This window comes from Lissotriton vulgaris, chromosome 2_1 (assembly GCF_964263255.1).
Source record: "Lissotriton vulgaris chromosome 2_1, aLisVul1.2, whole genome shotgun sequence".
Classification (NCBI taxonomy): Eukaryota; Metazoa; Chordata; class Amphibia; order Caudata; family Salamandridae; genus Lissotriton; species Lissotriton vulgaris.
The window spans coordinates 1552741041-1552755242 of record NC_141687.1 but is presented as its reverse complement, the minus strand read 5'-3'; the positions used below and the strand labels follow the sequence as shown (position 1 = coordinate 1552755242).

General features: G+C 42.1%; 1 protein-coding gene across 3 annotated transcripts in view; it reads right to left on the bottom strand.

The window, feature by feature from the left end:
• Nucleotides 1–14202, bottom strand: part of SNX4 (sorting nexin 4) — a 499472-nt gene that overhangs the window by 231171 nt on the left and 254099 nt on the right. For all 3 annotated transcript variants that reach the window (XR_015308499.1, XM_086957435.1, XM_086957434.1), the window contains one exon: nt 5982–6037. Coding sequence is in view for 2 of the 3 variants with exons in the window: in XM_086957435.1 (XP_086813561.1) it covers nt 5982–6037 (56 nt within the window). In the remaining variant the exon portion in view is untranslated. The remainder of the gene's footprint in view (nt 1–5981; nt 6038–14202) is intronic.

Sequence of the window (14202 nt, the reverse complement as noted above, 5' to 3'; positions counted from 1 at the left end):
ATCAAGAGGAATCATGAGAGATTAGAGTAACAGCAAATTAAATTAACTACATGGTTATGTACAGGGACCATCCAAAACTAAACATAAGGATAGTACATTAACAGACGCAATAAACAAGAGTAATATTTATGTCATACCCCCATAAATAATGAAAACAATGATTGTATCAATAATTGTATATATAGTAGGTTGTGATCGGGTGCTTCCCAAACAAGCAATTTATAAATGAGTAGGGGTTTACAACACTTCATCATAGCACAATACTTCACATACAGCACAAACAATACAGTATAGTCAGCATGTCACGAACCCATTCTATGTGGATTGATTAGAATAGTTAGTAAATACGAGATACAGTTGTTTCAAGTAAGGTGTGACTGGCAGCATAAGATTATGAGGATCAACCATGTAGGAAACCGGCGAAGTGAGGCAGTTTAATATTTCCATAAGTTTAATAAAGGAAAGCATGAATTTACTATATATAACTTTGAGTCATTACAGTAAGTGAACAAAGTAGAGATACGGTATTGTGTACAAGTTTCACCATGCTAAGATGGCGTCCATAATAAGGGAGATCGACGGCAGTAGTCTCTTTGTTTTTAGTCCTTTGTTTATTTTGAAAACACCATGACGGGTGTTAAAACACACGAACGGATGGCGGCCTATGGTAGTGACCGGTAGCGTTTGACTCGGGACGGCGGTTTTCTTTCAACGAGGAACGGACGTAAATAAGAGGTACCATATGCAGCGGGCGGTAATTTGGAGATGATTTCCCATATCGGGTGTCTAATATAATGACACGACTTTTCTCTGTCTCGTTTCAGATTAGAGAGAAGACAAGAAAATAAGGTATGCAAATGACAACATATTAACGCAGTATTGTTCTCTAAGACCGTTTATTTTGTTTTTACAGTGGTCTAACTTTGAAATTGGAGAAAGGTAGGCTTTGATAAAGTGTTTTCTTTCCAGAGAGTAGTTATAACGTTCGGTTATTACTCGTTATGATAAGTGACAGTTACAAAAGTGTTCCTTTTTTTGTCAACAGATAAATAGCGGTCATTGTGGTATTTATGAGGTCAAACTATTTCACAAAGATCATTTCAATCAGGTATGGAACAATTACAAAACACAAACACACAAGCTCCCATGGACAATAAAGACACCAACATTTACATTTTTGAAATTTTATTTTTTTCAGATTCTCCCCTGATGAAGGCACTAATCAGGTGCCGAAATGCATTGGGCTCAACATAAACTTTGTGATCATGTAATAATGTAAAATGCTGAATTGAGATATCAATGAAAATAATGTTTTCTTTTCAAATGTAATTGTTGATAATGATAATTGTTTGAATTTTGTATATATTGAGAAAGAAAAATAAGGTTAACAAAAAAGGTTAACATTGAATGTGTAATTAAAATAAACAGAAATAACAGTAAAACAAGATTTAGAGTGAATAAGTGAATGAACAAACCTAAGGTGCGGAGCACCGAGTGAACAGTGCGTGATTAGATGGGTTAGTATACCCATCATAACTGTCCTCAAGATGGCCTCTACTCTTGTGTTTTAACCTTGACACTAAGTACTCTATGTGATCTAATGTTGAAGGCGGAAACAACTTAGAGCACACAATCAAATAACCTTTCACAATGAAGATGGAATCTTCTGATTGATCTCGGACTATGCCCCATGGACGGATTCTAAAACTGTTTTACCACGAAATACACCATTATCCCTTAAGTTACCACCATGGTGTGTGCCCTTTACCAAAGCACTCCTTCTCCCCTTGTTGGGGAGGGAATCCAGCATTTATACCCTAGAGTCTCAGAGAACCCCCTAAGAGAGTCCACATCGTCTAGGGAGCCACACACATCGGGGGTGTGGGGATTGGCGCCCCTTGCCAAAGCACTCCCTCTCCTCTTGTTAAGGAGGGATTCAGAATTTATGCCCTGGAGTCTCAGAGACCCCTCTGAGAGAGTCCACAGCATAAAGGGAGCCACTCACAGCGGAGGTGTGGGAATGACACCATTTCACTGGGATCACAAGACACTGTACGTTGGACACTGTTTTTCCTCGTCTCCAGATTGTGTTTCCTTCACCCTCCCCCACCTCTTTCAAGCTTTCCCTACCTCCCCTGCTCCTATCCGCTCTCTCCTGAATCTCTCTCCTTGCCTGCTTTTTCCCTTACATATTTGTTTTTAAAGCATGTAACTACACTCCAGCAACTTGTAACTATGCTCTGAAACTGTGTAATTTGTAACTATGTAACTGGTAACTATGCGCTGAAACAATGCTCATTCTCATGTAAGAACATTGGTGTGTTCATAGGAAGAGGGAGGTGCACTCCAATAAAGTCACTTGCGCAAATAATTTGTGTTAAAGTTCTTTTCTGTATGTATTCTTTTCGTGAAAAAACGGCACAGCCAACGCGTTTCGTTCCCCCAGTACCACGGGAACTTCGTCAGGGCTTATATAAAGAGCAATTAAAAGGTAAACTTGTACTAGAAGAGAAGTAATCTTCACTAAGGTTAGTCACCCTGGTAGATCGTTCCTAGCTGTCCACTTCCAGTTCTCGCAGCTAGTCACAATGATCAGAGTGACGGTATTTTTTAAAAGAGTAACTTCATTTGGAGTCCAATATCTATTATCAATCCATGCACGGGTATCCTCGTACGATCGAATTTGACCAAAAGGTCAATACCTAATTCTTAATTTAAGTCAAACAACCAGGCTCGCTGAAAGAGTATAGAACAGCAATGTCGTTATTTTTCAAAATGGCCGAAAAAGTCCAATTCCGAAATACAACTATAGTTAAGTACCGTAGTCAGTGCAAAAAACCCGGAATCGTAAGATGTTGTCTCAATATAGACGGATTGTATCTCCAAAATAATTAGCCAATATATTCAGTAGTCATCAGGATTCACTGCCAGTTTCAGACGTCCAATCAGTATCTACCACAACACCGTTGTCTATCGTAAAACGCAGTTCCAATTGTTAGAAACGGGAGGTGGGAAGTAAGTGTACCTCGTCTTTATAGAGACCCAAGGTCCACCAGGTAGGTCATCTGTGCTAAGGATGAGGAAAGTACACGGCACCTGTAATCCACCAGGTATGTCATCCGTGATAAGGATGAGGAAAGTACGCGGCACCTGTAGTGGGGTGGAATCACTACGTTCCTCTGGAGCCCTGGGCACTCTGATCATTGTGACTAGCTGCGAGAACTGGAAGTGGACAGGTGGGAATGATCTACCAGGGTGATTAAACTTAGTGAAGATTACTACTCTTCTAGAACAAGTTTACCTCTTAATTGCTCTTTACATAAGCCCTGACGAAGTTCCCGTGGCACTGGGGGAACGAAACGCGTTGGCTGTGCCATTTTTTTTCACGAAAAGAATACATAAAGAAAAGAACTTTCACACAAATTATTTGCGCAACTGACTTTATTGGAGTGCACCTCCTTCTTCCTATGAACATTTCGGTTTTCTTATACACCCTGTGGCAGCGGATGTCGAGAGAAGTAGCAACATCTTAAATATTGAAACTGACGGAATTCTAGTGCTTGACCTTGGTCTGCTGCTGTGTTCTTTGTATCTCTTAGGAACATTGGTGTGTATAGCTCGATATAAGAATGCAACCGCTTTGAAGCGACCCATTGCAGTATAGAGCTGTTGACAGATTAGTGAACTGCAGGTTCCAACTCTCCATTTACTCAGTGGTTTCGTACTGTTGCCACTATTGCCCACTGTAGTAGAATTGACCATCAGGAATGCCAAATGTCATTGATAAAAACATAAAGGGGAGCAATGTTCCATCTCTGTAAAGGTCTCCTACGCGGGCTATCCCATAGGTGGTCCACCCTGCTATTCCTTTAAATGCTCCCTCACGGGCTATTAGTCCCTGTACGGGTTTGCTGTAAGCAGCCTCACCAGCATTGATATACTAACAAGAGTTCCTTTGAGGCAGTGGGCATGCACTGCGTGGGGCTTTGACCAATTAATGTGCAAACTCGACACTGTACAAAAATCCCCAAAAGATCTATTGCCCCAGAGGAGTTTAGTTCTACATCTCAGAGGAACATCAACATGTCATTGGCATACAATGCTGCATAGTGCTAGTGTCATTTAATTTCTAATCCACAATAAAATTTACTGTGCAGCATGCCAGTGGTTCCACCGCTATGGCAAGCAGTAGTGGAGAAGGGGGCACCCCTGTCTGGAACCCTGACCTACCGGATAAAAGACACATATGGTTCTACTGGTGCAGACTCGCGCTGTAGGACCGGAGTAAAGGAGTTTGGTCCACTGGATAAACCCATAGCCCAGACCCATCTGTGCCTTGAACCAATACAAGAAATCTCAAATCAGGTTGTCAAAGGTCTTTTCTATGTCTACTGTCATAACTGCTGCTGTTCTCTTGTCCACAGAGTCATCATTCGTAATCAAGAGGATCCTACGAATAGTGATCATGGCCCTAGGATAAAACCCATTTCATTGGTGTGGATCATGGTGGTATGTGTTGAAGGAGACGAGTTGCTAGTATGTGACTAAGGATCTTATAGTCTTATAGTCCACATTTAACATGGATAAGGGGAGATAGACTCAAACATTCGAGGAAAGGGCAACATGATTTCAGGATTTTTCCCTCACCCATGTGCTCATGTGGTGTTCTCTCCATCTTGTGCTTCCTTCTCCTCCTCCCCCACCCTCAATGTGCTGCTTTCCCCTTTTTGCTCCCCACCCGCAGCTCCGTTAGCCCACAGCTCCATCAACACCAGGATTCTGATGCATGTGCGCTTAAGTGGAATGGCAGAACCACCATTGCACTTTGTTATTTTGACGATGCTGCAAGCCAAAAGGTTTCAAAGGTGAGACCCATTGACTTTGCCAACACATGTTTTTAAATTGAAAAATTATCTCCAACTAGCACTCCATCACTCTTCCTCCCTTCATGCATGCAACAATTCTCACTTCATAAGTATTCTAAAATTATCACCTAGTTTTCAAAGAGTTCAAAAGTCTTTTCAACTCTTTGAAGCAGACGCATGGACGGAACTTAGGTTATCAAGCCACGTGAACTCCCTGAAGTAGTCCCTTTGGGACGAAACGGGTCGGCTATTGGATTTTATCTGCCGGACTTGTCTTTACGTGAAAGAAAAACCAATAAAGAACTTATTTGAAAAAAAGAAACTACATTGCCTTGGAATTTTTCCGACGAATATACAAAGACTATTCTCAATTTGAATCCTACAGACTTTACTGTTGATTGCACAACTTTTAACAGTTTGAGTAAGAAGGTTTCCCTGTACAAGAGAGATTCATTTCGTTAAGATTTCTATTTCCATTTTAATCACTATTTTTACAAAAAAAGTTGGAAAACAAAGCCCTTCATCTCAAATGCCACAGCTTTACATTTCTCATTGCACTTTTCATAAAGAAAATGCCCAAAATGGCGAACACAAACATTATTAAGTATTTCATGTAGATTAAATGGCATGACGATGTCCACATGACAATGTCCATGTTTCATGCAGTGACATCAATGCAGACATGAGTGATTCAGTGGCACCACTTATTCATCCTCACTAATTTAGCCTCTGCTCATATAAAACCACTAGCATTCACTTTCTCAACGCAGCCACAGCATCACTCAGCCCCTTCTCACATTTATCATCACTAGGGGAATCACTATAATTCAATCGCTTTCTTCAGTAAAATTGTACATGGTAGCATGTATCACAGGAAAGAAAGAACAGATGCAAATTGTTTGTTTTCCCTTGTCCGCTTAGTATGGAGGCCATGCAACGGAGTGCACAGTGTTATCGATATTTTCTTTTTTCAAGATGAGACTACTGCATAAAGTAATATGGCAATGCTTTATTTGCCATCATAGGTTATTTTGTTGAAAAAAAGAGGTACCTTAAAGTTGCAAAAGAAAGCATCGTCCTTGCACGATATTTTATCGGACTAAAACTATGGCTTACTTGTCAGGGTTCTTCACTCTAAACGTTGCATTGATGGCTTTTAATCTCGAATCTGCCTGGAAAGCAAACAAGAGCAAGTTAATTTCAAATACTAAAGAAATATTTGATTTTATATTCTTTTTTTGGGATAAAATGAATTAAGATGCGTGGCTTGTTAATTGAAAGCATTTCTGTGAACTCTTTTAAACTAGGAAAACATTGCAAGCTGTTCTCTATTGTCCCCACCCCTCATCCCTTGACTCATTATTAGTGATAGCTTTTGCTATTCATGCCAAAACAACTGGTCTGCAGAGACACATCTGTACACGGACACCATTCACAACTGATATTTCCTTAAACACAGCTCAATCTTCGATCGCTGCTCTTCGACATTCAACAAAGTCAAAACCTCTACGTCTGCTTCCAACTGAGGCAACCACCCAGAATGTGGCCAGGTCTAAAGTCTCCTAAATAGGCCCTCATTAAATGGCCCCTCACATCCGGTGTCTTTAGTGCCATCTACTTACAAGATCCAAAGCAGCAAAATGCCCTTCGATTCACTGGGGGTACTTGGGATTTAATACCGCCACCTCTTCCCCTACGCAGCAGCGCGATACGATCTTTTTTTATTGTAGACTTTTTTATTAATTTTAATGCAATTATTTCAGGAGAATTCATGACAATACATCAATCCGAACGCATATGCCTGCTAATACAACATGTTTCCACCCCAAACAGAAATAAATACATTGCATCGTCCCATACTCATATGGTTCATAATATAACACGATTGCCCTCCCGAACAATCGTAAATACAAGCCCAGTAAGCTCTAAATTATTTCTCTCCTGCTCCCAGAACTTATAATGGCTGTACTTCAATTCAGTCCCTAGTCGTTTTACATTCTAAAGTGCAAAACGTCATTAAAGAGTGCCCGTGGCACACAGCTCCGCCTCCTGGCGACTTAGATATCGTCACAGGATAATCATAGCTCAACGATGCCTGCGCCAGAGATATGTTTATCCGACGTTGTTTTTTGTTAGCACTGTAATTTACTGTAATGCGCAATATCCTTGAATCTAACTAACTAGCTATGAAGAACCAGCAATGCTTGATCTAATGTATGGGCCACAGTGTTCAGATTTGGCCTCTTTTGTATCAATTTCAATTTCAAAGAGCTTTATTCGATTATTAAAAAAAACAATCATAAAAGCATATACTTATACATATTCAGAATAGATCATTAAAAGCTAAACATTTTACAGATTTGGTGCAGCTCGAAAATACAATAAAACAGAGTTATTAAAATATCATGCTTTTCCTTGCTGCCACAGATTTCAAGATGAACATGGCTGTATAAAAACAAATGTCAGGGTCATCTAAGGAGAATAATAATCTCATTGCCGAGTTAATCGTAGTAACTGTCTGTTATAAAAATAGGGGTTTTAAATAAACAACACGAAGATGTTTATAAAGGTCACACAAGAATAAAAAATGCACAGTACTCTGGTGACCCCATCACAAGGATATGGTATAGAGGGATAATTTTTCATATCTGGGAATGCCACCAAATGGTGGACAATTCCAAGTCTTAATCTGGTAAGGACAAAACGATGGGATGGTCTGGTGACAACCTTTAGGTATTTTGAAAAGCCAGATGAATCCCGATTGGAGTAATAATACTGAGGGATAGATAACAACATTGTAGTGTCTCTACGCACTTGAGCTATTCTTATACAGATAGGAGCACTCGAGTCCTTTCTTAGAAATATCGGAGAAGCTCTCTTGATCATCCAGGAGATTGAGATTGAATAAATCCCTGGCAGTTGTCACAACATAATCAATCCAAGGAATCGATGTGCTTTTATCTAGGCGAGACAATCAGTGATGATACTCCTCGTAAAGCTAGTTTCCTTTTTATGCCATATTGCTCTCCATACCATCAACGGTCTTAAACAGATTAAATCTGATAAAAACTCTAGGCCCATTTCCTGGTGAATTATTACTGTGGAAGCAGACTTAGGCAGGCATAACAATCTTTTTAGAAAACTATTTTCTTCTATTTGCAAATCTTCGTGGCGACAATGCCCCCAAACACCAGATCCGTATAGCGCAACAGCAACACATCTGCAACGATAAATGTGTAGCATGTCATATATGCGCCGGTCGCCAAGTTTATTTGCAAATTTAAAGACTCCATGAGCCCTTTTGGACATCTTGGCCTTTACATTAGATATCTCCTCTGACCACAGACCGTTGCTACTAAAAGTTATGCCCAAATAACAGAATTTATTTACAACTTCTATTTTTTGTCCCTCTATAGGGAAAGATTTCAGCTTCCTCATTTTCTTTCCACATGGCATAATGAATGTTTTAGTATTATTGATTTTATCCATCAGTTTCTGTAAGCCTCTAGGGGCTCTGGATAGGAGCACTGAGTCATCAGCATAAAGTAAGATGGGAACAGCATGACCATCGACTAACGGGGCATCAGAGTTGACTTGCTTGAGCTCAGAGTCTATTGAGTTCATAAAAAGGGAGAAAAGGAGGGGCGCAAGGACACAACCGTGTCTTAGACCTAACTTAACACTGATACAATCAGTACATTCCCCCCCTTGACCATATCTAATACGGGCAGAGAGTTTAGAGTACAATCTAGCCAGAAAGTAAATAATATCTGCTGGGGCACCTTGATCTAATAAGGTTGACCATAGCAGCGTGTGATCAACGAGGTCAAACGCGCTGCTTAGGTCAGTGAAGCAGAGAAAAAGCGAGCCCTTCTTAGCACGGGTATACTTCCCAATTAGGAGGTCTAAATTAATGCATTGTTCCACGGTACCCAGACCCTTACGGAATCCGAATTGGCACCGTGCAAGAATACCACTACCCTCGGCCCACTCTTCTAATCTGGCCAACAGTACCCGGGTCATAGTTTTAAGTGATGAATCTAAAAGGGAGATAGGGCGGTAATTTTTAGCATCCGACCTATCCCCCCTTTTTGTATATCGGAATAATTACAGATTCACCCCAAGTGGGCGGTGTGCTCTCCAGGACTGCTGCATTAAAGACCCTAGTCAGGACTGGGCCCCAAAATGATGAATCTGCCTTATATAGGTCTATGAGCACCCCGTCAGGGTCGGGAGCCTTCGCTACCTTGCTAGTCCTAATGGCAAGTTCCACCTCCGAAACTGTAATGCTTAGGGGAAGAATTGGCCATGGATCCGCCTCTACCCGGGATAAATACACCACCCTATGTGAGTCAAAAATGCTGGCAAAGTGAGCGACCCAACTGTCCTCGCTGACGAGAGCAGTGAGGATAGGGGTTTCATCACTCTTAAGAAAAGGGCAATTAACCGTATCCCAGAATAGTTTGCTGTCCGATAATTCGACGGCCTGAGACAAATTAGCCCATGCTTCCTCCTGCAATTCCAACTTCCGACGTTTTAAATGCCCCTTATAAACGGCCCTGAGGGTTATGATACTCGACCTATCTCTGGGCCTTCTAGATAGAGCCTTCTTAAGCTTCTGCAAATATTCAGTGCACAAAGAATCAAACCAACCTATCCTTAGTTTGCCATTAGTACGCTCAGTAGAAGTCAGGATATTATCAACTATATTGTTAATCCTGTTGAAACTAGTTAATATGTCACATGAATCTGTGCTTTCGTCCAAGCAAGAGCACAGATCGGGCAGACAGGCCGCTACAATATTAACCAACAACTTAATCAGAGTTATCACCCTTCCATTTTATCCTGTGACAGTTAGGTCTAAATGGGACGATATTGATAACAACAGTTTTAGCTGATGCTACTTTATTACCCCAAACTAGCAACATCACTGTAACCGTGCCATCGATGAGCTCCTTACTTTTAGGAAGGCGGTTAAAACTTTTCTTTTCCCCATCGCCCCTTAGTTCTGTTGCCGTTGTGTTGTGTTTCCCACCTCCTGTCCGGTTTTTTGTTCTGCTCTAGCGCCAGGACGCCCCTTTGCTGGGGCAGCTGTGCGCTCAATAAATCAGGATAACATAACATAACATAACATAACATAACATAACATAACATAACATAACATAACTTATGGTCACTGATAGCAAGATCCAGTATAACCGGAGAGTCACAGTATGTACTAATATCAGCTGAGACCAGTAAATGATCAATGACTGAGGCCGAATTCCTCCCTGTAAAGGTAGGGACAGGGTTTCCATCACCGTCTCCTATGGGTTGTAACACGACCAGATCAAATTTAGCAAGGGCGGAGTTCAGCGATTCACCATAAGTGCTATGCTTAAAATGGGTGTACCCTTCTCCTCTATCATCATATATCCTGCATACTTTTGTTGAGGAAAAGGGACACAACGGAATATTAAAATCCCCACCCCAGATGAGTTCAAAGTTAACATGATCAGCCCGAACAATCCCATCCAGGGCCTTGTCGACCTTACTAACCACGGTCGATCGCGCAGGGTCGGGCAAGTTATTATAAAAATTTATCAATAAAACATTACGACCATTCCTATGTCCAAGCCACAGCAGTTGGGAGTGACTTCCGATCACATATCTTATGACCTGCACAGGAAATTTAACAGAAAGCAAAATAAGTAAACCCCCTTTAGCTCTGCCCATATTCGATCCCTGTGCTGGGAGATTATAGGCAACATAACCATCATAGCGAATATCATCTACGCTACAAGTCTCTTGTAGACACAGGATATCATATGATTCCACTGTATCTCTCCACCCAAGGGCTTCCAGTTTGCTATTCCATCCCTCAATATTCCAACTTGCTAAATTGTACCCTTGGCTTTCTTTTTCTTTTACTTTTTCATTGACTTTTTCAATCCCTACCTCAGGGATACCACCTCTATCCCGGTATATAATATCTCTAGCCTCTGTATTTGCTAAGTTACTACTACATCCTTGCATATAGGGTAGGCCTATACTATCAGTGGTACCCTGGACAAAATGCTTGTGCAAGTCTCGGTCTTTATCTCCGGCAGGGCCACAGTCCTCAATGTTATTAGGTAATACATAATCTAACAGCTTCGGAGAAGCAACAAATACTTCTTTAGTGCCCTCCTTCTCCTTGGGGGATCCTGGTTCATTAGTGGAGGGATGCAGTCAGTCCACAGCTTCAAGACAGCTAAAACGATTAAAGTTAAGAAGGTGATTCGGGGTATGCATAGGGAACGGTCTACTCCATTTCCCCCTATATCCACCTCGCCTTTCCACTCTCGTCCATTCATTCGGCCTCCTCTTAGCTACCGCTGCTTTAGGTGGTGGATAAAAATAGGCTAGTGGTAAAGACTGGATAGTGGTATCCAGTTCCTGGTTAGGCCAAGCACAAATATAAGAAACGGTACTGGGGTCTCTGAATGTAACCACTATGCAATCCCCATCAATATTTTTTGTCGTTCTGCCTATCGACGGAGTTCTCCTCACCATTACAATCTCGCTCGAACTTTGGGGGGACAGGGGTCTATTTAGGTTAAGCCAACTGGTTACCTTGTTTTTCAGAGCAGCAAAGGGCTCCTTTGCATGTTCGCTCAAGACGGGGACTCCCGCTAATATAACCACTAGGGGGTTAGCTTCTGGGGGAAAGTCCGGAGTTAGTAGCCTACCCTTCAAATTGTTATCTACTTGCGCCTGTCCCTCGTATTGGGCACCTGTGTTTGTGGGATTAGCCTTAGCTGCCAATAGGGGCCCAGCGACTGTATCCCCACAAGGCTGGGGTACTGCGCAACTAGGGTTTCTTTTGCAGATTGGTTGCGTGTGGCAGGTATAGTTACAAGTACTTCATTGTGGGTGTTCTGGGCTGGCCAATGGTCGTTGATACCTCGGTAGGCTTTGTGTTAGTCACCAACCTGTCCAATGAAGTGGAGTTGGCTTTCACCAGAACTTCCAGTTGATCTAGTTTATTGTTAATCATCCTGGTTCGTTCTAGTAAAGGAAGCATTAAGGATTTCAATAAAAATTCAATTTTTCCCAGGAATACATCATTTGTACTAAAGTCCGTACTGGGGTTAATGTTTGAAGTGTACCCCATAGGTAAACTAGTAAATAGGGGATTAGGAGCCAACGCTGGGGGGGGGGGGGGGGGGCGGGGGGGGGGGTCAATTTTATAGATAGTTTTAGAAATTTTAGACACATTCCCCCTTTGGGAGTCACCCTTTCTTTTCCTTTTACCATTATTATTGGTTGTTTTTGACCCAGGGTTACCATTTTCTTTTAGCATCGGGTTAGGGTTATTTGCAAGGGGACTTAATATAATAGGGTTAGGAGGGAAAGTATTAAGTAAAGAAGGCGACCCAGAAAGTCCACTAATTATAGTGGAATTTAGGGTATCCTCTACTAGATCTACTGAGCCCGGCACTGCCGATATGGAACCTGTTTCGGGGCGCTGGGCAGACGTTAGGTCAGAGAAAGTTGGGTTAGGAGAAACAACAGCCCCTATAGCGTGCAATGACGAGCGCTTTCCTGTGACTAAGTCTAGGGAAAAACGTTTTTCAGTCAAGGCAATTTCTTTATCTAATATGGCTGTAGCACAGGTTAAAAATTGGTCAATTGTTCCGGTAACAATCCCGCCTGAAGTTGTGGCTGTCACATTCCTCCCCTTCCCTGAACGAAGGACCATGGTGACAAGTAAAAACAATATAACAATATCCTATCAACTAAACACCACAAGCTAGGCACAAAATTTGAAAGGGACGGGGTCCGGCCCGGCCTCTGCCGTCCTCAGACGGCCCGTCCTTTGCCCGGGCTTAGCCCCGAGCTAGGTACCGCGCACGTTTCGCGTATCGCGGGTTTGAGCGTGATTAAGTAGGAGGAGGCGGGGCGGGAAGAGTCACCAGGTGCGGCCGGTGGAGTACCGCAGTCACTGCTGGGACTCGCAGTCCCGCTCTGTCCGATTTCCTCAGGCAGTCACCCTCAATGTCCAGGTCCAATGTCCGGGTGAGCAGGGAGTAGCTTCCAAATCTCCCGGCGAGCACAGAAACAACCAAACACTTCTTGCCTCCCCAACCGCGACTACGAGCGGCATCATTATGTGGCGCTCGCCAATTGTAGCACTGATTAATGAGCTATGGTTTCTTATAAATGCTAATAAAAATGTGTTGAAACAAAAGAGTGCCCGTGCTCCCTTAAAGTGGAACTATTCCAGGGAAAGTAAACTAATCACAAAATATATCATCCCAAATTTATACGGCTTATAATGAAACATTCTTCCTCCCTGAATAGTCGCACATAACCTAATACATCCTTCTGTGATCAAGGGAGTCATATTAAAACTTTTTTTCCCCATCCGAATCAAAATCCTTCCTCTCCTCCTCCAGGCGCTTGCAGTGACAGTGATTTAATTCAATCCCCAATCATTGTACATGATAAAGTGATATAGGTCAAAAAGTGCTGGTGCTTCATTAAAGTGCCAATGCTGCAAGCCAATCTCATTACTAATTACAATACACATTCTAATACATGATTAAACCCTAAATATGACAGTGCACAACCATCTCCAAAGTGCCTTGGCCTCTATGAATATCACTGAAAACTGTATTAGAGACCATGACGCTATTCCATCAAGGCCCATTTTCTCCATTTCTAGGGCTATTGTAAGGAGCGAATAACTCTAGAGTGAAACCAGGCTTTCCACTTGCTGAGATTCCACTTTTGTCCTCCCATTTTGCCAGCCGAGAGTGGGGGGGTCCAATAAGTGCTAATCAGCGAGTGGGCCATCAGCATTGCAATGAATGTAAAGTGGTCTGCATCATTTTGCCCGGTCATCTCACCGTCCCAAACACCAAGAAGAGCCATTTCCGAGGTAGGATGAACGTCCCATTCAATTGTTCTGCCTACTACCTGGAACATACCACTCCAAAAATCTGTAAATGACCACAGGTCCAGACGTATGCAGCTAATCCCTTACTTGAGCACTCTTCTTGCAGTTTCTAGAGGAGACCGAAACACCCTCTTCACAAATTGCGGAGCATCATTCCACTGAAGAAAGCCAATCGATGTAAAATGGCCCCCCTAAGGGTCGAGTAAATAAGATCAAAATGCCTTACCCAATATATTTCTTTAAATTTTATCCCCATATGGTTTTCCATTTTGATCTTATCTTCAGAAGCATGTCATCTGCTCCAAGAGACAGTTCTCTGTACAAATAACCCAAAGTAGTATTGACTTTTCATCCGCAACAGCGGACTAGTCCTATATTTTAAAGAATCAACATCCTCCGCTGATAAATTGCTAC